Below are 26,776 nucleotides of genomic sequence, written 5' to 3'. Positions count from 1 at the left end.
ACAAAATAGCCAAATTTTACTTTTTTAAACTCTTAAACTCCAAGATTATCCAGATTTCAGAGTAGCAGCCGTGTTAGTCTGTACCCGCAAAAAGAAAAGCTGATGAAGTGAGCTGTAGCTCATGAAAGCTTATGCTCAAATAAATTTGTTAGTCTCTAAGGTGCCACAAGTACTCCTTTTTTTGAAGATTGTCCAGGGTTCTGACTAGCTCCCGAATGCCTGGAAGGTTGTTTGTTTTTTAAAATAGCAACATCCAGGGACCACAAAATACCCACTTGCCCCCACAATAATGGTACTCTACCACCAGCCCTGCTCCCAAAGACTATCCATCTGCCACCATTTTGGGACCTTCCATCCTATAAAGTCAGGGAAGATTCAAACCAAAGAAGGTTTTCCCAGAAAAGTTAATACAGGTTCAGGTTCTTTGCCATTGGGCTCACCTCTAGGAAGGAAGGTCTGTGTGGTATATTCCTCCTGCCAGCTCTTCAGTCCTGCCACCAGACCACCCCCTTCCTGTATACAGATCTAACACATCACAGCGAGCTCTCCAGGGATAGGGGATGGTGCTACAGAGGCAGTTGTGAACTACATTTTCTGCCAGTAAAAAAAAACCCAAGGAGTACTGTACTTGTACTCCTTGTTTGGGTTTTTTTGTTTTGTTTTTTTGCTGATACAGACTAACACGACTACCACTCTGAAACCCTTCTGCCAGTGTATGGCGAGAACCATGTATAGATTTTAAGGGGAAGATTTGGCTTTGAAACCCCTCCCACGCTGCATCCTCCCTTGATTTCTGCTTCGAAGGCCTTTTCTGTACAGGGACATTTTCTTGGTCTAAGCTAAGCTGTGAATTTAAACAGATATAGTTACACTAGTTTAATCACTGTGTGGACACTCTGGTAGAAGAGTGTCCCTACACGGGGTTAAACGGGCATAAATATATCTGTATAACCGGTAAAGCTTCCCAGGTAAGCAGGGCCTAAAATATCCAAGTCCAACTCCTGAACTCTTTCCCAGTCCCCAAACCTGCCTTCCTTGTAACAATGTGTTAGTGCCTCATGCCCCGAGCAGTGTCTTCGACCTGGTGGAGTAAGGCGCTTACTCAATGGGAGTAAAGGTGACAGACTCTGGCTGGCCTCCCATTTAAACTGTCCTGACTTAGGCAATACCCCCAATGACATAAATAAGAGCTTGCTCTGAGTAAGGACTTCTGGGTGTGGCCCCTGCTGGCCACGGCATAGTACTTGCCCTTTGTCCTCCTAAGTAATATTTAATGGACGTACAGTTCTATTCTATTACTATGAGTGGTTAACTCTACTCCACCTGCTGGAACAAAAAGGGCATTTGACCTTCCACCTTTCAGCCTTGATCACACACAGACCATGCCGGTTTGAACTAGGTTCTCCTGGTTTCATTCAACTTTAATCTAGTTATAAGAGGACAGATAGTTTGGGTACGTACAGCACAGTACAATAGAAATCAGTGCAATGAGGATAGGTTCCATTCATACAGCCAGTCTCCTACCTCACTAACCTATAGACACTACAGTACAGGATTTCTCATGAAATCTTTTTAATGCTAGATTTGTGCAATTCACCTTTGTGCTGTTATCTGAGTCTCCCCATATGCAATGTACAGTATTTGCATTATAATGTACTATGCAAGGTGCTAAGGAGTGGGAGGCTTTATACGTTCTTCAGTCCTTGACCTCAATGAAAGAAGATAATTGCATCTCAAAGGTTTGCTCCTGGTTACGTAAGAAGGAATAAGTATAATCCAGATAGAGGTGGCACATTAAAAATAATGGTTTTTAAACAGGTTGCTCCTGTTCAGTGAGCTCCATTCTAATCTTTGCTGCTTTCTCCCTTATAAGGTACAGCGTCTGGCATCACTCCCCCCTTTTGGCACATTCTGAAGTTAGACAATAACATTTCTTTCCCTCTCAGTTTTACCCTCCATAGAGCAGGCAGTGTTTTCTCCACCATATGTTTCTAATAGAGATTGAAATTACCATGGCCTTTTGAAAGAGGGATCCAAACTGAAATACAAGATCTGAACACCCACCTCCCCCAACACCCCGAAGGTCTTTAAAATTCAAATCCTGATCCACAGCCACATTTAGTGCCTTGAACCCTTTTTCATTTGTTTCCTTTTGCGCCAGCAGCCTTCATCATACAGGCATACTTAATCATGCCTTAACATGGGGGAGTGAGGAAGGGGGCTTTCAAAGCCTACGTTTCTATGATACCACCCTTTTAGCTCAGCTCTGTGTAAAATATTACTTGACAAACCCCCACCGCAGAACCAACAGGAGTGCAAGATGGGGTGAAATCCTAGCCGCATTTAAATCAATGGCAAAACTCCCACTGACGTCAGGATTTCACCCATTGTGCGCAGACAGGCCCTGTATAAACAGCAGCCTTTGCATTTTTTGCAATATTTTTTAATTTCTCAATGACAGAAGGATGGAGTTTTGATAAGGATCTACAAAGCCGGAGGCCATGAGGATTGGGCCAAAAGAAATCTGATGAGGTTCAACAAGGACGAGTGCAGGGTCCTGCACTTAGGATGGAAGAATCCCATGCACTGCTAAAGTCTAGGGACTGAGTGGCTAGGCAGCAATTCTGCAGAAAAGAACTTAGGGGTTACAGTGGACGAGAAGCTGGATATGAGTCAACAGTGTGCCCTTGTTGCCAAGAAGGCTAACAACATTTTGGGGTGTATAAACAGGAGCATTGCCAGCAGATCGAGGGACGTGATCATTCTCCTCTATCCGGCATTGGTGAGGCCTCATCTGGAGTACTGTGTCCAGTTTTGGGCCCCACACTACAAGAAGGATGTGGAAAGAGTCCAGCGGAGGCAACAAAAATGATTAGGGGGCTGGAGCACATGATTTATGAGGAAAGGCTGAGGGAACTGGGATTGTTTAGTCTGCAGAAGAGAAGAATGAGGGGGGATTTGATAGCTTCTTTCAGCTACCTGAAAGGGGGTTCCAAAGAGGATGGATCTAGACCAGAGGTGGGCGAACTACGGCCCGCAGGACCCTTCTGTCCGGCCCCTAAGCTCCTGACTGGGGAGGCTAGCCCCCAGACCCTCCCACGCTATTCCCCTTCCCCCGCAGCTTCACCTCACCACCAGTGCCACGCTCTGGGCGGCGGGGCTGTGAGCTCCTGGGGCAGCACAGCTGTAGAGCACGGCCTGACCCGGTGCTCCGGGCTGCGTGGTGGTGGCGGCGGCGGTGTGGCCTGGCTCCAGGCAGCGTGGTAAGGGGGCAGGGAGCAGGGGAGGTTGGGTAGAGGGCAGGGGAATTCGGGGTGGTGGTCAGAGGGTGGGGGTGTGGATAGGGGTCGGGGCGAGAACAGAGGGTTCAATGGGGGCAGGGGTCCCTGGGGTGGGCAGTCAGGAAGGAAGTGGGGGTTGGATGGGGCGGCAGGGGGCAGTCAGGGGACAGGGAGAAGGGGTGGTTGGATGGGGCAGGGGTCCCGGGGGGGGGCATCAGGAAGGAGATGGGGGGTTGGATGGGACAGAGGTCCGGGGGGGGGGGCCGATAGGAGGTGGGGGCCAGGCCACGACCCTCTCCCCTAACTGGCCCTCCATACAATTTCCGAAACCCAATGCGGCCCTCAGGCCAAAAAGTTTGCCCGCCCCTGATCTAGACTGTTCTCAGTGGTACCAGTTGACAGAACAAGGAGCAATGGTCTCAAGTTGCAGTGAGGGAGGTTTAGGTTGGATATTAGGAAAAACTTTTTCACTAGGAGGGTGGTGAAGCACTGGAATAGGCAGAGGTGAAAGTAAGCCTGTACGCCCCAGTATGGCATATCGGCAAGAGCCAGTGCGCCGTACCGGGGTGGATCGGCTTCCCCAGGTGCAATTTAAAGGGCCTGCGGCTCCCAGCCAAGGCTGGAGCCCCTCACCCTTTAAATTGCTGCCAGAGCCCTGGGGTAGCGGTGGCGGGGCTGGGGTGGTGATTTAAAGGGCTTGGGGCTGTAGCGGCGGCCGAGCCCTGAGCCCTTTAAATCGTCCCCGGAGCCCCGCCGCCGCTTCCCCAGGGCTCCGGCAGGCTCCGGGGATGATTTAAAGGGCCCCAGGCGGTAGTGGTGGCCGGAGCCTCGTCCCCGGAGCCCTGCTGCTGGAGCCCTGGAGAAGCGGCGGTGGGGCTCCGGGGACAATTTAAAGGGCCCAGGGTTCCAGCCGCCGCTACCGCCCTGGGCCATTTAAACCACTGCCAGAGCCCCCAGCTGCTGCTGTTACCCCGGCGGGGACGGGAGGGGAGGGTAGGGGGAAGGAGGCACTGACTGGCACAGGGTGGGCCAGGGCTGGCTCTGACCCCCCCCAGCCCGCCCCTTCCTCCCGAGGCCCCGCCCCTTCCAGGGGCCAGAACCGGCCCCAGCCCAGCCCCGTACCTGTAAATCCCTAGACTTACTTTCACCCCTGGGAATAAGTTACATAGGGAGGTGGTGGAATCTCCTTCCTTAGAGGGTTTTAAGGTCAGGCTTGACAAAGCCTTGGCTGGGATGATTTAGTTGGGCTTGGTCCTGTTTTGAGCAGGGGGTTGGACTAGATGACCTCCTGAAGTCCCTTCCAACCCTGATATTCTATGATTCTATGATTCACGCTCTGCTACCTTAGACAGGCTGATTCTGCTACCCTTGGGTTCAGTGACAGCAGACTTCATGAGTAGCCCCGTTGATTTCAATGGTATGACTCACAGAGTGAAGTGTCACTCAATGGGTTCAATCAGAAGTCATAACCCATCCCAGGCCTGCTCATGGGTCAGTACAGCTATACAATGCCCCTTATTTGCATTACTTACTTCCTGAATTGCAAGGTGCCAATCCAGCCCAATGGGAATGAAAATGGCAGAACCTATCCCGGGCGGGAGAGACATAAGAAGCCATTACTGTGTAAGCTGAACAGACTAGACAGGACACATTGTCTTCATGTGCGGGGAGGCAGTGTGGACAAGTGAAGGGAGATTAGACAACGACTCAGAAAATATGTCCCTGGCTCTGCCACTGGTTTGCTGGTTGACTATGGTCAAGTTTCATCTCTGAGTCTCCATTTCCGCACCTGTAAAATGCGGATAATGATACTGATCTCCTTCGTAAAGCACTTTGCAATCTAGAGATAAAATCTACTCTGTAAGAGGGACATGTCATTACTACTGGCTTCATTCTATGGCAAATCACAATCCTCCACAGCACAGGAAATAATCTCCCTAGTGACAGTTCTTTGATGCATTAAATCCTACCTCTGCCTTAAACATTAGGCTTTTTCAAGTCCTAGGCTGCATATTGTTTCCTCATTGTCTTACCCAGGCAGAGGTTTGCATCATGCAATGTCAGGAGGGATTTGCTTTTATTATTCATTGCTGAAGGCAAGGGAGGTTAGATAAAACCCCATGGAAATCATCACCTGCATTCCCCCCTCCCCCACAGAACATATTTCACATTCCTCATTCTATGCATCTCTCTCTTTCATCTGGATTAGTCAGGCAGTTACGATCAGCTCCTGCTGAGCAGTAAAAGTGTACAGCAAGGGCACAAAGTGCCATTTAACAAGGTACCATGGGCATAGTTCTCAGTAACAGGATATTCCCTTTGCATAAGCATTGCACTGCAATTTCCTATGTTAAGACAAGTTGATCATTTATCCTGCTCTCAACAGTGAGCTGTTTGAACTGGTCCAGTCCAGTACAAAAAAAACCCCAACCCCCCCCACCCCCCCCCACACACACACAAAACCCCCTTCAGTAGCAAACATGAAGGGACTGTGAAAATACTGCAGCAACACAGCTTCTAGTCTAATCCTGGTTTAACTATACGAAGGTATTTCTGCCTAAACTCCATGCAAAATACTTTTCTAGTAAGCATTAGATATTGTAAATCTGTGGCCACCTAGGACTTCATACTTGTTAATGTGCTGAATACCACAGTACAGCTGAACTTCACAGTGACAAACAGATCTCTGAGCCTTTTGCTCCAACTGAGCTAAAGAAGAATCTCCATTAGCTATAAGTTGTATAAGGCCTATGACACACAGCTGAGCCATCCTAAGTCCTTCCAGTAGAGAGCAGTGGTGCACATACACACACTAGTCATACCATTACAGAATGAATGGTGCACATGGATCACGCTGCACAAAGTCAAAAGATAGGAGCATGCTGGCTGGACCACACACTTGGTGGTGCTGTGTTTTATATAGCTGCAGCTTCTCCTGTTTAGGGAGTTATGTAAGAATCTTAAACTGTTATATGCCATTAATCGGGCACTTAAAATGCAAGTCATGCACTACAATCTACTCGGTTGGATTTGTGATGTTTTCTGGAGTTTACATAGTGCTTTAAATAGAAGCCTTAAATGACAGATTTTCTGTTTCCTAATAGGCTGGAGTCTAAAGAGAACACAGTCTTATTATTTAGATGCCTCGTCTCAGAAACAAGCAAGAGGAACTAATTGGTGGGACTTGCAGGCTATCCAGAGCAGAACATACATACAAGAATCAAGATCTGACTGATTTTGTGATAAGGGGCAAACAGATTGGCAAATATGTATCTTTAGTTGAATATAAATATATAATGATGAATGAAGGATGGGATGTTTTTGACATAAGAAAAACTAAGGGAGAATAAAGAAAAGGAGGACTTGTGGCACCTTAGAGACTAACAAATTTATCTGAGCATAAGCTTTCGTGAGCTACAGCTCACTTCATCGGATGCATTCAGTGGAAAATACAGTGGGGAGATTTATATACACAAAGAACATGAAACAATGGGTGTTACCACACACACTGTAACCAGAGTGAACTATTACCAGCAGGAGAGCTGGGGGGGAAAAACCTTTTGTAATGATAATCAAGGGAGAATAGACCTAGTTTACCAACAGCATCAGAACATGCACTGTGCATTGGTCAGTGATTCAGAAAAGGGGCTGCATTGCAGAGTGGTGAGATACATTAGTTTATGATATACTCTACACGTGTTCCACATACAAAAATCCCAGATGAGGTCAGCTAGAGCAGTGGCTCTCAATCTTCCCAGACTACTGTACCCCTTTCAGGAGTCTGATTTATCTTGGGTATCCCCAACTTTCACCTCACTTAAAAACCACTTGCTTACAAAAGCAGACATAAAAATACAAGTGTCACAGCACACTATTGCTGAAAAATTGCTTATTTACTCATTTTTACCATATGATTATAAAATAAATCAATTGGAATATAAATATTTACTTACATTTCAGGGTATAATATAAACAAGTAATTGTCTATATGAAACTTTTAGTTTGTACTGACTTTGCTAGTGCTTTTTATGTAGCCTGTTGTAAATCTAGGAAAATACCTGGCTGAGCTGATGTACCCCCTGGAAGACCTTTGCGTGTCCCAAGGGGTATTTGTGCCCGTGGTTGAGAACCACTGAGCTAGAGCATTGCATAGTGACCAAGTGCAGTATGTGTTCTATGGTTAAAAAAAGAACTGGATACGTTCATGAAGGATAGGTCCATCAATGGCTGTTAACCAGGATGGGCAGTGATGCAAAAACATGTTAGCCTCTGTTTGCCAGAAGCTGGGAATGGGCGACAGGGGACAGATCACTTGATGATTCCCTGCTCTGTTCATTCCCTCTGAAGCACCTGGCATCAGCCACTGTCAGAAGACAGGATACTGGGCTAGAGGGACCATTGGTCTGGCCCAGTGTGGCCGTTCGTAAGTTCTTATCACCATTTCGCCTCTAAAGACTAGGCTGAGTGCACTAGAGTAACGTGTTTGGTAGCTTCAGCTAAGTCCTAGCGGATGCTCATACACAGTCTTTTCCGGCAAGATGGCCCAGACCAGAAGAGCAGGGCTGTGACAGGCCACAGGGAGTAACACAGAGGAAACACAGGGCTGTGACAGGAGTAACACAGAGGAAACCGAGGGGAGCGCAGCCTGAGTCAGGCCTGCAAGATTTGACCTTGAAGAATGAAAAGTGATGTAAATGCACCCTGCTGACGAGAGAGCCGAGGCCTGGTTCTCCACTGCCACTTACACTAGGCAAAGTGGGTGTGAGCATGAATTGAAAAGTCAGATGTGGCCACACTTTTGCATAGGTGTGAAGGGCTACATGAGGTGAAAGCTCCACACGACTGTGAAATGTGTGTTACAGTTGCCATCCCCCACGTAGCTGGGCCACGTAGAATTTAACAGCCTGCTGCTGCTAGCTGCTACCTCCTCCAGCTCATGTGAGCTTTGGTGCTGCAGTGCCCAAGTTCAAGCCTGGCTGATGAGCTGGTACGGAACACAAGAGAGTGGAGAATCAGCTCCTTGGTATGCAGCCTGAAGCATGCAGATCCATCCCCAGATTTCAAGTACTCCAAGAGTAGTTAGGTCTGGGGAATTAGTTTGGGCTCATGCTAATCACTGTTCAAATTTCTGTTGAACAGCCACTAAAAATAGTGCACGAGAGAGAAGGTTCCATGGCATAGCTACAGCAGCCATTCACCCTGGAACAGGAAGACAGAATTAGAACCTGACATAGGAGAAACCTCAAAAAGTCTGAGGTGCTCTAATTACAACAGCAAAATTCAGCAGGCAGCCCCTTCCCCACCCCCCTCCCCAAATCACTGCCCAGGAGGCTAGGGCTGCAAAAAACAAGCCCCTGATGGCTGCATATGACCATGGTGACTGCATTTGAGAAACGATACACTAGAGACGGATTGCTATGATTCTGCAGTGAGCCAGAGGTTGAGGAAGTTATATGCACTGACACCTAGAAATACTTCCTAGAAATAGAACCTAATACTAACAGAAGGCATCCTGGGCAGCTGCAACAGGTGCCCAGAATAGGAACAATAAGTGCTTTCCCCTTAGGAGAAGAGCTGTGGTCCTATTGCTTGCCGTCACAAATATGTAGATGCCAAGAGGCTAAAGAAGCAGCAATGGAAGATTAGATGAGAGTGGGCCTAAGATGCAGGTTCTCCTCTAAGACCAGTGTTAAGTCAGGAGTAACTCAAACGACGTCTATAGAATTCTGTGGATGCAAAACTAGTGAAAGCAAAGTCAGAATCAGGTCCACTGCCCAGAACTGAACACGAATCCAGAGCTGAGCTCTTCCAAAATTTGCGAGGGCTGATCAATTCTGGGGATTTGGTTTGAGCCCATCTCTCCCTCGGACAGCAATCTGATTGACACAGAAAGAGTACTGGTTTCGTTTCACATACCTTATGAGAGTAATGTTGATCTACAATCCTTGCCAGCCCAAAGTCGCCAATCTTCAACACCAGGTCCTCTGTGCTGATGAAAATGTTGGCAGGCTTGAGGTCTCTGTGCAGTATATTAGCTGAGTGGATGTACTTCAGCCCTCTCAGCAGCTGGTACATGAAGAGTTTGGCATGTTCCTCAGTCAGTGTTCCTTGCTCCAGCAGTCGAGCCAGGTCAGTCTCCATGTACTCCTGGACTATGTACACCGTGTTAAACTTGAAAAATTCTCCTTGCAGATCGGCTCCCTTAGGCCCCAACACCTCATACACTTTCACAACATTATCGTGGTCCAGCCGGCGGATGATCTTAATCTCTCGGAAGGCATGCTTCATGCTCCGCGCATCGCTGATAGTGATCTTCTTCACAGCCACTTTGCGGCAGCTTTTGCTGTCAACTGCAGACAGAACCAGTCCATTTGCGCCAACGCCCAGGGGCCTGAAATCAACAAAGCGGCAACCCAGATCGTAGCCATACATGCTGGCGATACAATCGCACTTCTCTGCCATCGTTGGGCTCCGTTCTTTCTTTACCACTTGAAAAACTGAGCAAGGCGAAGAACTTCCAGCTCACAAATGTATCTTGAAATCAAGCAAGTCATTATTACCCACAGATACCTTGTGGGTTGCTTGTTCTGAGCCCATAGTTTCAAAACAAGAGACTTCCAGATACGTAGAAACAGTAAAAATAGATGTCTGAGCAAAATGATGTATTTCAAAACAGATGGGGGGAGGGGAGGATACTTTCCAAAGAGCTTTGAAATTTGGAATGCAGAAAAAACAATGAAAAAATAGTTCTTCCTATCAAAACACAGTTAGTTTATTTTTCTTGAGGTTATTAAAAGATCCAAGATCCACTCTGCTAAGTTCTTCAGCCTCTCTCGCTTTTTTCTCTCTGAAGTGTACAATATATTGCTGAAATAATAGGCTAGCTGGTGTTGTAATTAGCCTTTCTCCTAGGTCTCTGTATTCTCACTTACTTCAGGTGTTGCTTTACAGTGGAGTGAAGCTAGCAGATTTCAGCATTTAATGTGGGAACCTAGAATTGCTTCGGATCTTGCTAGTTTCCAACCGTGACCTTCAGCCCCCAAATTCCTCAAATAACCTTCAAACTGGAGAGCTACACTTTCCAGAGGTGAATTCGAATGCCAGTTTTCTTTCTCTGAAGCCAGTAGTTCAGCGAGACTTTGTTATTCTTTCTGCCACCCTCTCTCTCTATATACAGGCCCCATTTTCCATTTGATAGGCAGAAGGGTTGACAGAAGTAAACCGCTTTTCTGACTGAAACTTGCTTTTCATCAGCTGAGCTCAGCGCAGTAAATTTCCATGCTCAATATTCCAACACTTTCCCCTTGTATATCTTTTGTTAACCAACCCAAGTGTCATTTGATCTTTATAGCCGGTTGTAACATTTATTGCTAGTGGAGTTTCCTGCATCATACTGCCTGGCTATCCCTCAGTGGTTCTCAGCCCTCCTCCTGGAAAAAAAGAAGAGATTGATTGATTTGATAAGAACATCAAATATACGCCTCTTATGTAAATTCTTTCTCCTTGAAGGTTAAACATGAGCAAAGCAGTAGGTGGGAAATATCAGTTATGATCATTAGGAAATTAATTAGTTATGCTCTCCAAATGCACACATCATTAGCAGCTTTTTTCAAATGCTTAATTATTTCTTTTTAAACTGAAAACATAAAGGGCCAATAATACATACTTTGTGTTTTGCTGGGTTTTCTTTTTTAATGTTTGAATATTTTATGCAAAAATATTTAATTTTTAAAAAATTAAAATTTTTCTAAGATTTAATAACACTTGTGTCTCCAACTTTCCAGTTAGACAGCACAGACAGGCTTAACGAATTGCAAGAAACCTGTATTAATGGTGCATGACACGCACAAGGCATTAGGTGCTAAGCAACCCAGAGTAAAGAATTTGTCACGTTTTTCTTCAGTTTGTAATTTACGTTCTTTTTGTTTAAAAGCAGGTCTGTTTGGGTTTTTTCCCTCTTTTGTACGTACATGCTGCACTGGGGGGGGCGGGGGAGGGAGAGGAGGTACTCCCGCCGGTACAGAAACAAATACCTGGCTTGCATTTGTGCTCTGCACAAGCCAAGGTAATTGAAAAGCTGCCTCAGCACAAGCTATGATAATGATCTTACATTTCAGTAGCGCCTTTCATTCAGAAGGACCTTAACATGCTTTATAAACTTTACCAACTGACATGCAAACTATACACAGGAATACCGTCACCCGCCACTGAAGCGGAGCCTCCTCTAGGATGGAACCGAACTACCATTTAACTTTATAAAGCAGCCTTAAATAACAGGCATGCCTTATGCCATTCTTAGACTAAATTCTTCAAGGTGAGGACTGACTTTATACATGTTTGAACAGGGCTCAGCCCAATAGGATCAGGATTCCTGACCGGGCCTTACAGGGTACTGCTGCATTATCCATGTGAAATAAAGGTGGTACCTCTAACAGCAGTAGACAGAAAGGATGGTTCAGCCCTTAACCCACTACCCTAAGGCTTTGGAGACCTGGCTTAAAGTCCCTGCTCTGTGTGACCTTGGGCCAGTCACTTAGAACTAGGTTCACAAAAAAAAACGTAGGTGTGTGACACTGAGCATCCCCATCCTTAACTTTTAGGCACCTAGAAAAAACACTGGGATTCACAAAGCCTGAATTCGGGGCCTGAGCATGGGGAGAGGTAGGCACCTCAGCATGGGATTCACAAAGCCAGCAGCACACCAGGCGGCTCCTCGCCTAATCGAGCCAGTGGGTGACGCCAAGCCCAGGGCTGTTCGCTCAGACCCTAGGGTTGCCAAGTGTCCGGTTTTCAACCGGAACGCCTGGTCAAAAAGAGAACTTGGTGGCTCTGATCAGTGCCGCTGACCGGGCCGTTAAAAGTCTCTCTGCCTGCCGTAGCTCCGTGCAGCTCCCAGAAGCAATGGCATGTCCCCACTCTGGTTCCTAGGCATAGGGGCAACCAGGGGGCTCCGCATGCTGCCTCTGCCCCAAATGCCAGCTCTGCAGCTCCCACTGGCCCGCAACAATGGGAGCTGAGGGGGCAGTGCCTGCGGACAGGGCAGAGTGCAAAGCTGCCTGGCCACGCCTCCGCATAGGAGCTGGAAAGGGGACATGCCATTGTTTCCAGGAGCTGCCTGAGCTAAGCGCCACCGGGAGCCTGCACCCCTGACCCCACCCCCGACACCCCAACCCCAGCCCTGATCCCCCTCCCACCTCCAAACCCCTTGATCCCAGGCCGGAGCACCCCAAACCCCAAATCCATGGCCCCACCCCAGAGCCCACACCCCCAGTCGGAGCCTCCCACACCCCACTCCTGAGCCAGCCCGGTGAAAATGAGCAAGTGAGTGAGGGTGGGGAGAGTGAGCAACGGGGCGGGGGGGATGAAGTGAGCAGGGGCAGGGCCTCAGAGGAGAGGCAGGGCAAGGGTGTTCGGTTTTGTCTGAGTAGAAAGTTGGCAATCCTATAAGACCCACCCCTCTGCCAGAGATAAGTGCCTAGAGTCCAGGCTGCAGGGAGGCGCTTGCCTCTGCCTGGGACTCTCAGTTGTAAACCCTCCCTTGGGGTTAGGCACCTAGGCCGTTTTGTCAAGAAGCCCAAGGAGCAGAGGAGCAGCAGCAGCTCCCTTGTAACTTTTTAGCCCAAGGGGTTGGGGTACTCACTTGGGACGGGGAAACCCCCTGAGGGGGTTAAAGGATTTATACAGGGACCTGCCACCTCTCAGGTGAGTGCGCTAACTGCTGGGCTATGGGACAGTCTCATGGGGGCTCCCTCAGCATCTGTTGCTGAAGCTGTTCCACTGTGGGCTTAATAATGAAAGAACCATTGGGCCAGAGAGGGAGAGAGAGAGAGAGAGAGAGAGAGAAAACAAGCACGAGAATGACTCTGTAGCCTGGTGGTTAGAACCCAGACATAGGAGACCCAGGATCCGCTCCCCTCCTCCAGGGATCTTTTCACAATTATTTATCCACAGTGGAACTGCTTCAGCAGGAGGGACTGAGAGCACCCACAGCAGCGTTTCCCACAGCCCAGGGATTCGGGCACTCACCTGAGAGGTAGCAGATCCCAGTTCAAATCCCTTTACCTGAAGGGGGACTTGAATTGGGGGTGTCCCAAGTGAGCACCCTAACCACTGGGCTAACAGGTATGAGGGAATGCCTCCTCTTCCCCCCCATCGCACGCAAGCTCACCAATGGGGCCCAATCCACATGGTGAGGTCTGAGCACGCTTGCAGGCTCAGGCCCCACAGGTGAGTGAGGCAGAGGAACACCTATATTCCCCTGGTTTGTGCATCCCTCTGAGACTTAGAAGTCCGGACCCTTAGCATGGGGCTGCAGTGCACATGCTCAGAGACAGAAACACAGGAAATTTTTACTGCAAAAATTTAGGTGCCAAGTGAGTTTGGGCACCTATAGGCTCAGAGGCAATTGAGCAGGGGCTTTGTGGATCCCAGAGGGGCCTGATTTTGGTGCCTAAAGTAGCAGGTAGGTGCCTAAGTTCTGTTGTGAATCTAGCCCTTCATTTTTCTGTGCCTCTGTTCCCCATCTGGGAAAGGATAACAGGATTTCCATAAGGCACAGGGGTGCAGTGAGGATAAATACATTAATGACTGTGAGGTGCTCAGATGCTATGGTAGTGGGGTCACAGACGCGCCTAAGGTAACCATACAGGACAGCTTAACTTTGTGCTGGAGAAGAGAGTGACAGCTACTGAGTTATCAGCACCTAAGGGTTTCCCAGAGACCTCTGAAGTTATGTTCTACACTGCAATAAAACATGGGCAGCCGGCCTGTGTCAGCTGACTCAGGCTCGCGGTGCTAAGGCTGCGTGGCTATAAAGCTACAGTGTAAACATCCAGGCTTGAGCTGCAACCTGGGCTTTGGGACCCCGCAATGGGGGAAGGTTCCAGAGCCTGGGATCCAGCCCAAGCCCGCAGCCTGGACATCTACACTGCAGTTCTACTGCCCTGCAGCCTGAGCCCCATGAGCCCAAGTCAGCTGACACAGGCCAGCCATGGGTTTGTAATTGCAGTGTAGTCCTACCCTTAGTCTTAGCAAACAAAAAGAGGGCGACATTCAACATCTGAATTGCTCAGCGAGATGTGCACACACAACTCCAGCCCTGCCGCATGCTATTGTTGTGAAAGACCAGTCCCACACAGCCTGGAACCTCTGTTACCCAAACAAATTGCTCCTTCAGGGTTTGAAAGCATGGTTCTATAGGCTGAGCTGCTTTCCTCCAGACCTTAAAGACATGAGGCTAAATTCAAATCTGGCATAAGCAGGTGCAACTCCCTTTGAATTCAAGGTCCAGTGGTAAATATTCTAAATATTAGACTTGGTAGGTTTTTGGCCAGATGCCTGCGCACTTTGGTGGATGCCAAAATCTTCCATCATGTAGACAAACCATTAGATTTAGAACATTTATAAAGACAGACAGGAGCTGGGTCCTTTACCAAGGAGAACAAGAGTATCATCAAGAGTAGAGTAGTCAGCTAACACTGCAGCTCATTTCTCCTCCAGAAATGCTAATAGTCCGGTGTGTTCCAGAGGGAGGAGGAGAACATTTTTAGTAAGACTCATGCTTTGTGTCATTCCAAATGGGGGGATGTGTCATTGATTGGCAGAGTCTGAGATGGAAGGATAATGTGTTCAGTTGTATTTAGGTACTGATCTGTAAGGGTAAGCATGGCAGGAATTCCTTCATTCCTTTGTCAACTTTGTGAGTGACAAATATGTGAGTGGAAAATGAAGATAAAAGTTGGCTTTACTTTTCACTGTCTCTCTCATGAAGATACGCTTGATAGTAACATTCTGCTACCACACACACCCAGATTGGAAGGGCTTCAAATCTAGAAGTCTGGATCTATATTTGGGCTTTGGGAACTGAAAAAGGCCAATTTCCGATTCCAGAAACTGAAATTAAGCCTGGACTTGCCCATTCTCTGGTCCCTTGCATCCACTACTACTGAGTCTGTCCATCTTTACAGAGCTCGTATAGCAACCCTTATAAATCTATTTTGGGGAGGGTAATGGGGAATACTTGCTTCTTTCTCTGCCTCAAGAATCATCCACATTAATACTTTGCTCTCTCTGGGGCTCTTTATCCCAGAGTATCAAATCAAATCACTTATAAACACAACTCTCTCATGTGGTAGGTATGTTTTATTTCCACTTTATACGTTGGTAAAGAGAGACAGAGACATTACATGACTTGCACAAGCCATAGAAGGAGTAATTGGCAGAATTGGGAATAGATCCCAGAAGCCATGACTCCTAGTGCCTTGTTCTAACAATTATACCACAATGCTTCTCTTGAATTAGTGTTTCCCCTATCCAGACTCTCATTTTGTGTGGCTGCACGTAACACCTATTGCTAGTTTACTTATACAAGCAGTTTACATACATATTGTTAACCCCAGCACCAGTCAGCAGTGAATGAGACACTAACATCTTTTGAAATCCATGTTTAAACAAGACTGCCCTAAAGAATCTGAACTGAAGGGTTGCAATCAAAATGTGTCATATACATCAGATTGTTTTCCTTCTATTAAAAAAATATCCACCTCAAATGGTTTACTCTTCATACTGTGACAACCTGCATAGAACTTGGAGGGAGTAGTACAGATTGCAGGAGGGAAGAGTTTGGAGATGGCACCAGAAAGTTAGTCTGTGTGCACATGGCTTGAATGCTAGCTGTAGTTACAGCATCTTTGTAGACCGTTCTCTTGATAAAAAGCCAATTTCATGTTAGAAACAAATTTAGTTTGGAGTGCTTTCATATTATTACCAAGCCGTCAGTATAAGAAACACATATGATGTTCAGCCTGAATGGCATTTAAAATAGCATTATACTTTATGGCAATTATGAAAGTTCAGATGGCATAGCAACAGCACACTGGCTCCTACTCCACTTTTTTTCCTTGCAGCTAGCGTATGGGCTATGGCAGAAGGGACATGGCCAGGTTTCTCCCTGCACTGGGCCACAGGAAGACAGCATAAATTAGAACAGAATTCCCTGCCCACTTCTGAAATGCACTGTGCTGTCTTCGGCCAGAACCTTGTCTCTATTCCATGTGTATATTATTTGTTGTAATTAAATACACAGCGTTAAAGGCAAGCAAAACATATGGGATTCTTGTTGTGTGTTTGCTACCACAGCTGTTTGGCTCCATAACATAAGCACCTACATGGAAAATTTATTTTGTTCTATTTGCTGTGGGTAGCTGCACATCCTTAGAGGAGAAGGCTCCCTTTTCAGGCACCACACAGATGCGGGCCAAAGTGAATCTACTCCCCTTTCACATGTAGCAAAGAGAATGAATAAATAAAGGACATTTTGTTATTCTCTCTGCCATGTCATCTGCAGGGGAATTTCACAGAAATGGGCTGTATCTTTTCTGGATCAGGTCTCAAGAGAGAGAAGCCAAGTTTTCCTTGAACAGTGAACAAACCTGTTTGTTTCTATTTAACAATTTTGTTAGAGGTTTGGCACAGCTAGTGGGGTGTGTATATAACACCCACCCACCAGAGAGAGTGTGCAGTTTGAGGAAGTGCAGTATCTGGTGGCAACAGCCGCAGCTGGCAAAACCAACACATTTGTCAGTCTAATAAAGTATAATTCTACAAGCATCCAAGACCCCAGAAGATCTTTGAGGTACAGCATGCACAGTGACAGCAGATGTCATTCTCTTCCATATGGCCTTGAAAACGCAGATTTGGTTACCAAGCTGGGGTGGCAGCTAGCTATGGTCTGTGTGGTTTTCAGCTTATGAAAAAAAACATTAAATATCTGACAGAGAATAGAGCTGTAAATGCAACGCGATTTTGTAGGGTTACATTTTTGGTTAGAATAGCTCTTCAGAATTCAGGTCAGTCGTGCAAAACGAATGTGCCATGGGCTCTTTCCGACTGTAACGATCAGGGGGATTTCCATGTCGTCGTACAATAAGAGAGTCTGAGGGCTTGTCTAGACAAACAGTGCGTGTGCAGCAAGCTGGGGTGTAAATCTACACTGCAGTAGCCAGGCTTGTGGGCTTGAGGTTTCCAAGCCTGTGCTTGAGTGTCCACACTGCATTGTAAATCTGGATTTACAATTGCTTGACCTGGGACTCACAGCCCTGTTAACTTGTCCATGCTGCATAATGAAGACCTTCTGACTTGGGTCTGCAGCTTGGTCTATGTCCACACTGCACAATGACAGGGCTGGGAGCAGACTCACAGTGGGACTCGGGCTCTGACCTACTCCTCTAGCAAGTCCTGTGCACTTGCTGACCTGAGTCTGACTGAATTATATATAGATGGAAGGGGGACTTTGGCTCAAACCTGAGTCAGAGTCCAGCCTTAGTGTGCCGTGTAGACGTGCCTACAGTCTCCATGTGAAACCTGCTGCCACACACTAAAGGTCCCTTACTGGACTTCGATCTTCCCCCCCTTTGAAACAGGAGTAGGTCAATGTGCACCGGAAACTGTTACTGCATGGTATCAGGATCCACAGTGACATATATTGAGCAACAGACTAGTGCACTATAGATTTATACCCCAGCTTGCCGCACACTAACTGTTTGTCTCAACAGGCCCATAGATATCAGACCAAATTTATAGGAGATGCAACTTAGACTATCTCACTCTGATTTAAATTCCCTGTCCGCTCACATTCTCTTAGACCTCCTGACTCCCATTCAACAGATGCATAAGTGAGTCTAAATTGGTGCAGTTTACATGCCAAGGAGACCAAAGTGTAAAAGAAGAGCATGTTTAACTGCTCCACCCGCTCTCCCATCTCACACACTTTGACACAGTGGTTCTCAATCAGGGGTACGTGTACCCCTGAAAGTACGCAGAGGTCTTCCAGGCAGTATGTCAACTCACCTAGATACTTGCCTAGTTTTACAACAGGCTCCATGAAAAGCACTAACAAAATCAGTACAAACTAAAATTTCATACAGACAATGACTTATTTATACTGCTCTCAAGACTATACACTGAAAGGGAAGTACAATATTTATATTCCAATTGATTTTATTATATAGTAAAAATGAGAAAGCAAGCTATTTTTCAGTAATAGTGTGCTGTGACACATTTGTATTTTTATGTATGATTCTGTAATCAAGTAGTTTTTAACAGAGGTGAAACTTGGGAGTTATGCAACACAAATCAGAGTCCGGAAAGGGGTACAGTAGTCTGGAAAGATTGAGAGCCACTGCTTTAACACACAGCTTCTCCACTATTTTTCCCAAATCCTGGTTTTGTCACAGCTTTGCTTGGGAAAGTCAACAACTGGATCTCAGTTTCCCCATCTGTACAGAGGGGATGAAGCAGAACCTTGCTAATCACACAGACACCTGAGTAACCCACTGTGGGCTACATGAGTGCCTAAATACTAACAAAGCAAATCTAATGCAATACAGTGTTCTCTTTCGATTTACTTTGCAATTGCAGTTTAGCTCTATTTACAAATGTTCTTCATTACAAAAAATAATGAAGCCTCAGTTACATGAGACAGGCTACAGCATCTGATATTAAACCTCTGACAAGAAGTGTGGACAGTACCATTTTTGTGTGTAAATTAAAAGGAGCCTGTGATGGGGTATATTCAGCCATTGCAGCTCCCTGCTGGGGCCCTTTGGTCCTACTGCACCCCGCCCCAAGAAGCAGTGAGCTGGGAAAAGAAGGAGCAGGGAAGGTCGGTAGGACTCTCCAAAGCAGCCATTTTGGAAACCATAGAGACCTGGTCCTCCAAGGGCTAGAGGAGCTAGCCACAGCCAATCAGGGCCCTTCTGGCCCAGATAAAAGGAGCTGCTTGGCATTAGCAGGTCAGTCCCTGGCTGGAACCAGAGGAGTGAAGATAGGTACTCCTCTCTGGCCAAAGGAGTTCAACAGTCACAGAGAGTTCATGGCTGGCTGAACTTACACAGCTGTGATTTCAGAGGGAAAAGGACCTGGGGACGTTGACTCGGATATAGGGCTGGAGATAAAAGGATCCAGTAGGAAGAGGCCCAGAGAAACAGCAGTGGCAGACTGAATCAAGCAGTACATGGCTGCTATGTGTAAAGTCCCTGGGTTGGAACCGGAGTAGTGGGTAGCCCTGGTTCCCTTACCACCACAGGAAGGGGGAAAGGCTTATATGAGACACCGAACAACAGGCTGAATTTAAAGAGCCCAGAGCCAGGGCTGCAGACTCTAGTGAGGGCAAATAGACTGTCTTATTTGTGGGAGTCTTTAATATTCCAGAAGGGGTTCATTAGGACTCCATGATTCAACCAGAGGGCCAAGCCACTGAAGACCTGCCAAGGTCAGCTGGCAGCCTGCAGGGGACACTAGGGTGAGGACTGTGGCACTGCACCGGGCCACTCAGAAATGCTAAAGAGGTGACTGCCCCTTCACAGAGTCAAATTTTGCAGCCCTTCATTAAGCAAAGCTCCTGATATCTCTGTTAATTTAGTGGGAGTGCTGCTCCATTCAAAACCACAGGGTGAGAGAGCAAGGGAAGGAGAACTAACAGGCTATTATCTCTGGTGAACGCTGATCAGGAGCCATTTCAGTTCTTCTGCCAAGGAAGTTATAGTTTTTATGACCATGTGCATTTATTTCTGATTTAGAATAAGTAAATGCATATACAAATTAGGCTTGGCCCTTCTGTGCAGTAGAGTCAATAAGGTCACTCACAAGAGTTAAAGGCAAGCAGGATTTGACATGGATAAATTATTAGTTCATTTTATATAGGGCTGAAAGAGAAACACCTTTGCTTTAGTATAAGTCTGGCTCTCATCTTCCCTCCCATGATGCCCAGCTCACGAATCATTGTGACATCAGATGCCAAGCCTAGGTCTGGAAAACAAGCTTTCTTCTTTGTGCATGAGCTGGTCAGTGCCAGTGCTAAGCATAGTGGATGACAAGATAGAGACCTGTTGGACTCCCAAACTATTACCAACATCTAAGCATTTTGAAATCTATGGGTGAAAAGCACTTTGCACATATAACTTCTGAGCAGCAGCATCACCAATTCACCATCAATACTGCAAAAGCAGACAGTTTCGTGAACTGGTCACCTTCTCCAGTTATACCATAGACTGTCTGCCATATACTGGGTGCCCTTAAAAACTGACTCTGTCATTTCTAGAAGAATTCCCCATTATAGAGCTCTCTGTCTCTACTCATGGATTGGTATGGTCCTTGTCACCACAGTAGCTAAGGATGGGATTTTTTCAAAAGCACTTGTAAGTGGGCGAACCCCTCTCACACTGACCTCAGTGGGAGTTTGCCACCACTGACTTCGATGGGAGCACAGTTAGGCTAGTGCAGAGTACTTCGGAAAAACTCTACCCACTATCCCTCTCAGGCAGAGCCCACCTGGATGCAGGGGAGACTTGGATATGCTGAGCTGAGGAAGGCCAGGCCTGAGGTCCCTGAGAGTTTCCTATACTGTGTTCAAATGCTCAATAAACCTTCCTGTTTTATGCTGGCTGAGAGTCACTCTGATCTAGAGAACAGGCATTATTCCCTTTGGGAGTGGAGGCCCTGGGGGTCCAGAGCGAGTGGACTCCCTGAGGGGGCCCATGGTGAGAAACAGGGGTGCTAAGGCTCAGAGAGGTGTTGCTCCAGGAGGTGGAGGGGCTTAACCCCCGAGAGAGAGTGGACCCCCAAGAAGGGCTGTCTCACTGAAGGAGGTTCCCCCCACGGACTGCATGGGGCCAAGAGTGGGCACGACCGGCGAGTCCGTGACAACATGGTACTCTGTAAGGTGTCTCTGAAGACAGCAGAACCTTTCAACGCAGTAAACTTTAAGTGCAATGCACTATGTATGGAGTCATTTATTTGGCAAGTCAATAATACACATCAGCATCTCGCCCCAGCTCTTCTGGAATGGCTTAGCTAATAGTATGAATTCAGATCCACACATGAACTATATCTCTCCTGCAACTGTCTAGCCAAATACCCTGCAGATAAGCACAAAATACTCTCAACAGTCGAATCCCTCTTGGATTCCTACATACCAGTCCCTCTCTGCTCTGATGCAGGGGATTGTTCGCTCCAACTGCTGAAACCCGGAGAAATCTGCCAATCTCCTGAAGCAGTGCGTGTGACACTCTGAAAGTTTTCATCACTTCAGCTCCTGCATTCTTGGTGGTTCAGCAGGAATTCCAGGCACATCACAGCTTCAGCTGCCTCTGAGTAATTCCCCCTCCATCCTTCCTCGGTAGCTCAACTTCGAGATCTGCTCCTTTGTTACAAATCACAGCCTGAGCAGCCACTGCCCCATACAAAAGTTGGGGGCATCACTCCTGCCAATCCCAAGTAGGGCAGGAGGTTCCTCCTTTCCAAACCCTTCTTGTCCCTGTGTGGTTCCAATCCGGTGATCTCTCCACACATTCAAATCCTCCACAGTTCCCAGCTGCCAATGTGCCTGTTTGCTTATTCCATTTCTTCTCCCTCTTCCCTTCCCCACCTCCCCCAAGCTATTCCCTATCACTGCTCAGGGACGTGTTTCTATGGCAACTAAGTACTGGGGTTGTTCAAACCATCATAGGAAAACTTAAAGGTAAAAGGTCTCGTTGCCAATTCTGTATAATATATAGTGCCCTGTGTTTGTAGGTTAGGACGTATCCCACATTCTACACATGGGGAACTCAAAGCACAGAGAGATTAGAGCTCATTTTTCAAAAGAGCTTCAGCTTTTAGGCGCCCAATGTGACACACCTGCAGCCTGAATTTCAAAGGTAACTGAAGGCAACGGGAGCTGTAACCGCTCAGCACCTTTGAAAGCCAGGCTCTGGGTGTCTCAAGGGGTTTGTTCAAGGCTGCACAGTGAGTCTATGGCAGACATGTCATTAAAATTCAGAAGAGTTCTTGGTTTCCAGGTCAGCGATCAGTCCACTAAACCACACTGCCTCCAAAAGTAAAATGGAACAGAGAATTATCCCAGGGTTGCTCCTACACCACTCCGACTGCATGATACATAGTGTTAACATACAGCAAGTAAAACGCACAGAGACACTGGCCTGATTCTCCTTACCCCAGTATAAATCGGGAGTAACTCCACCGGCCTGAAAAAAGCTTACGTCCCATCACATGATCAGTGCAAGTCCTATTGGCTGAACTTACTCTGAGGGCAGGACACTTAAGAAGTAACTTCTAAGAGCAGTTGGCTTTATAATTAACCCTTTCATACACTACATCACAAGCAATGTGAAATAGGGGTTACCAGACTCTGAGAGTTTGTCTACACTGGCACTTTGTCGGCAAAACTTTTGTCGTTCAGGGATGTTAAAAAAACATACACACACACCCTGAACGACAAAAGTTTTACCGATGAAAAGCGCCAATGTGAACAGCAAACTTTTTTGACAGGAGCTCTCTCCTGCCGACAAAGCCACAGCCGCTCATGGTGGGTGGAAGTTTCTTGTTGGCAGGAGAGCTCTCTCCTGCCGACAAACAGCTTCTACACTGAGTGGCTTTTAACGGCACGGCTGTAGCGGTGCAGCTGTGTCGCTAAAAACTGCGTAGTGTAGCCATACCCTTAGTTGATGGACACTTTTGACTTCTATAGGCCTCATAATGTTTGTGTGTTTTTTAAAAAGTGCTTTTCTTTTTAACTTATTTCTCATAATTTTTTGAGAGGAACACCTCCCCCCAACCCCATTCCCCATCTTGGTCTTTGTTAGCTAGACACAAAACGAGAGACAGTGCTTACCATCAAGCACTCACACGACATCTGGTCCCTGCCTTCCATTGACACTTACATATTTAAAATAGGGCAAGGGGTGGGTGGGAGAACAGGACTCTGCCCAGGGAGGGAGAAAAGGCAGGAGGGAGGAAAATCCAGAACTGGGACTGAGTTGGGATAACAGGAGTCAGGGCTCTTGGTTGCCCCATCATCCCTGTGGGCGACCTGACTGATGCCCGACTCATGCATAATGTCAGCGGTGGTAGGGTACCCTGCTAATGGGCTCTCCCACATGATCTTTCAGCTGTTGAATCTGCCCTCAAAAATTTCAAGGCCATTCAAGTATGAAGATGACATCTACCTTGTTTCAAGAGAGAGAGACTTCAAAAAAGACTGAGGGCAACCTGAACCAAGACATGGCAGCCATCAGTGGCTATCGCAAGAAGTATAGACTTAAGCTCAATGTGCCAAAGACAGTGTCGTAATGCTTCCATCTCAACCCCACCAATGCTTCACAAGACTTCAACATCTTCTTGAATAGAGAATGACTAGTACATGATCCAAAGCTGGTATATCTAGGAGTAACTCTAACTCACACATTTACCTACCTCAGGAAGTTAGCTCAGATGATTAAGAGCAGAAACAGACACCTAAATAAGCTTGTGGGCTCAATTTGGGGAGCTAATGCACAAATACTGCACAGCTTGGCACTAGCTCTATGCTACTCTGCTGGAGAATACTGTGTTCAATTCTTCCCACACAAAACTCGTTGATGTATAATTGAATCATATTAGGAGAACAACAACAAGGACTATGAAACCAACAAACAACAAATGGCTACCAGCTCTCTCCAATATCCTGCCTCCTAACATCAGGTATTAAATCACAGCAAAGAACCTCCTTGACAAAATCCAAAAGATACCACAATTCCCACTTTTCAAAGATATATGAGAGGCACCTTGCCACTGACTCATCAGCAAAAGACCAGCCTGGGCTATGTTACTGACCAGCTCTATTTGGGATGCTGCCACGTTGTGGGGAACAAGCTGCATCCTCTGTAAAAAACTCCTTCCTCATCACTCAGCCTGATGAGAGACTGCCTGGCTTCAAGCTGCCATGTTCTCTCTGGAGCAAGCTCAACCATTTCAGATGTGGGGTGGCCAGGTGTGAAGTGAATGACCACACCTGGGCACTCAGGACCTCTGTGTAGTTACAGTGCAGCTGGAAGTCCTGCACACCACCTGAACGGTTGCTTATCTCATGCAGATTTGTCAGAAGGCCTTCCCTGACTTCACATGGCTTACCCCAGTGTTAGTGAATGGCTAGAATATGTTGAATACTTACTTAAGCTGTTCTGATATTTTCTTTTTCCTATACACCTCTGTTTTATCTTCCTATTTCATACTTTGGTATAACAAAGATTGGAAAAAAGTTCAGAGAAAACAACCAATAATAAAATAACTGGACTGTTAGAGAACCTGACCAACAGACTCACCCCTCTCCCGCTGCATCAGGATCAAGGTCAGTGATGGGATTTAAGTCGATGGGGCCTAACATTCTGCTAATCATCACATTGCTGCTCACAAGGCCTCTATTAATGAAGCCTTATGAGGCTACTCTGACAGAGCCAAGAAGTTTTCCCTGCCACTGTGTTGCATGGAGATCATCTAGCCCTTTAAAAAATCCGCAAATAAGAAAATATAATAAAAGCACAAAAAAAAACCACCCCACCACCCCCACCCCTGAAATCCTACGACACTCAGACACGGATCTATACTGAAAATACATTGAGACAGAAATCTGACTATTCATATGTGTATGCTTATTTATATGTTAAATGAGCCTTTTGATTTAATAGATGTTGTTTGGATGACATACCCTGAATAAAGTCCTTTAGTCTCCTTGGAAACAAAGTGTCAGTGGCCATCCTTTCAATACTCATAGATTCCAAGGCCAGAAGGGACCATTGTGATCATCTAGTCTGAGCTCCTGGATAGCACAGGCCATAGACCTTCCCCAGATAATTCCTAAAGCAGATCTTTTAGAAAAACATCCCGTCTGGATTTAAAAATTGTCGGTGATGGAGAATCCACCTCCACCCTCCGTAAGTTGTTCCAATGGTTAATTTCTCTCACTGTTAAAAATTCATGCCTTATTTCCAGTCTGAATTCATCTAGCTTCAACTTCCAGCCTTTGGATCATGTTATACCTTTCTCTGCTAGACTGAAGAGCCAATTGTTAAATATTTGTTCCTCATGTGGGTACTTGTAGACTGTAATCAAGTCACCCCTTAACCTTCTCTCTGTTAAGATAAATAGCTTAAGTTCCTTAGTTTATTGCTCTGTGGCATGTTTTCTAATCCCTAACTCATTCTCACGGCCCTTCTCTGAGCTCACTCCATTTTATCAATATCCTTCTTGAATTGTGGACACTAGAACTGGACACAGTATTCCAACAGCGGTCACACCAGTGCCAAATAAAATAACCTCTCTACTCCCACTCTAGACTCCCGGTTATGCATCCAAGGATTGCATTAATTCTTTTGGCCACAGCACTGCACAGGGAGTTTATGTTAACGACCAAAACCCCCAAATCTTTTTCTCAACTGGAATCTCATACTGCAACATGGAACAAAACACTCAGAACATTCATGCAAGCATGGAAGGCAGAAGTTAACGGGAGAGGCATGATCTGCTTGTCTCAACACAGACAGAGCCAGGAACTCTTGAGTTCTCTTCCCAGGCCTCCCATGGACTCACTTGGGCATGTAACCTTGGACAATGTACTTCTGTAAAATGGGGATACTACTGCTGCTTAGCTCTGTAGTATTTTATCCCTTAAGGCACTGACAGTGTTCTGTTCTGTCCCAATAAACTTGTCTTCTCATTCCTAGACAGAAGGATCCCTGCTTCCCTCCCTCCCATCTCTTCTGTCTCCTAGGAACCCATGTACCCAACCTCTCCGACTCTGACCATGCTCCCTCTGTGCTGCTGCCTCTGCCTCCCTACTGCCTCCTTGCCAATTCTTACTCACCCCGATCTCCCAATGTGACCCATCTTCCCATTGCAGGTTCCTGGCACAAGGCGGAGATTGGAAACCAACTGCAAGAAGCACTGGCTCCGGTTCAACAGGCCATAGATGGTGTTATTCCCAACAGGGCAGGACTAGTTCTTCCAATGATTCCTTACCTGTTCTTCCTCCAAGTCTGAAATGTCCCCTTCTCAGCACTCCCACAAGGTCCACAACATCCCTAAACTGACCAGCTAATTAGTCTGTGTCCTACGGGACAGTCTATGGTTCATCCTGGACTTTAATAATTAGAGATAGGCCCAAGTGTTTAGATCTGGATCCAGATAGGAACTTCCTCCTTTTTTAGACGTTTATATGGATCTGGGGCTTTGTTTGGAGCCCATCTCTAATAGGAATCTTCAAGCGCCCTTCTGTCCTGTATGCACTTCCCCCTTCTGTCTATATAACATTATTTGAAGAGTCAGTCACCATACCATTTACCCCACACAATTTACCTGGAGAAATGATGGCTCAAGAAGCTCTAGAATTTCCTCTGTTAAAAGGGGGAAAAGAATAAGTGGTTAGCTTTAAATTCATTGTACTGATGTAAATTCTAGAGGCATGTTTAGCTGATCTTTGAAATAGTAGCATCACAGACTTAATTTCAGATGATTAGATTTCCCAAAATAGACCTTCCAAAAACTGCTTTGATTCTTCTAAAGTACTTTCCATCATTAGACTAAGTACAAAAGCACTTGTCGTGTAGCTGTACATTTCTTTTGCAATACCTACAGAATAATTAGCATTTTCCTTTCTAATATTCTGTTTGAGAAAGTTTAGTTTA

General features: G+C 46.4%; 1 protein-coding gene across 3 annotated transcripts in view; it reads right to left on the bottom strand.

Moving 5' to 3' along the window:
- The window catches only part of MAPK4 (mitogen-activated protein kinase 4), a 147,751-nt gene that overhangs the window by 60,275 nt on the left and 60,700 nt on the right, over nt 1-26,776 (bottom strand). For 2 of the 3 annotated variants that reach the window (XM_074952361.1, XM_074952362.1), the window contains one exon: nt 9,198-10,711. In XM_074952361.1, coding sequence (XP_074808462.1) covers nt 9,198-9,743 — 546 coding nt within the window. In that variant the 5' untranslated portion in view covers nt 9,744-10,711. Of the gene's footprint in view, nt 1-9,197; nt 10,712-21,253; nt 21,599-26,776 lie in introns of those variants that run through there. The other variant, XM_074952363.1, reaches the window with a different exon arrangement.

The sequence above is a fragment of the Natator depressus genome, chromosome 5 (genome assembly GCF_965152275.1).
Source record: "Natator depressus isolate rNatDep1 chromosome 5, rNatDep2.hap1, whole genome shotgun sequence".
Lineage (NCBI taxonomy): Eukaryota > Metazoa > Chordata > Testudines > Cheloniidae > Natator > Natator depressus.
This window is presented reverse-complemented; position numbering and strand designations above follow the sequence as displayed.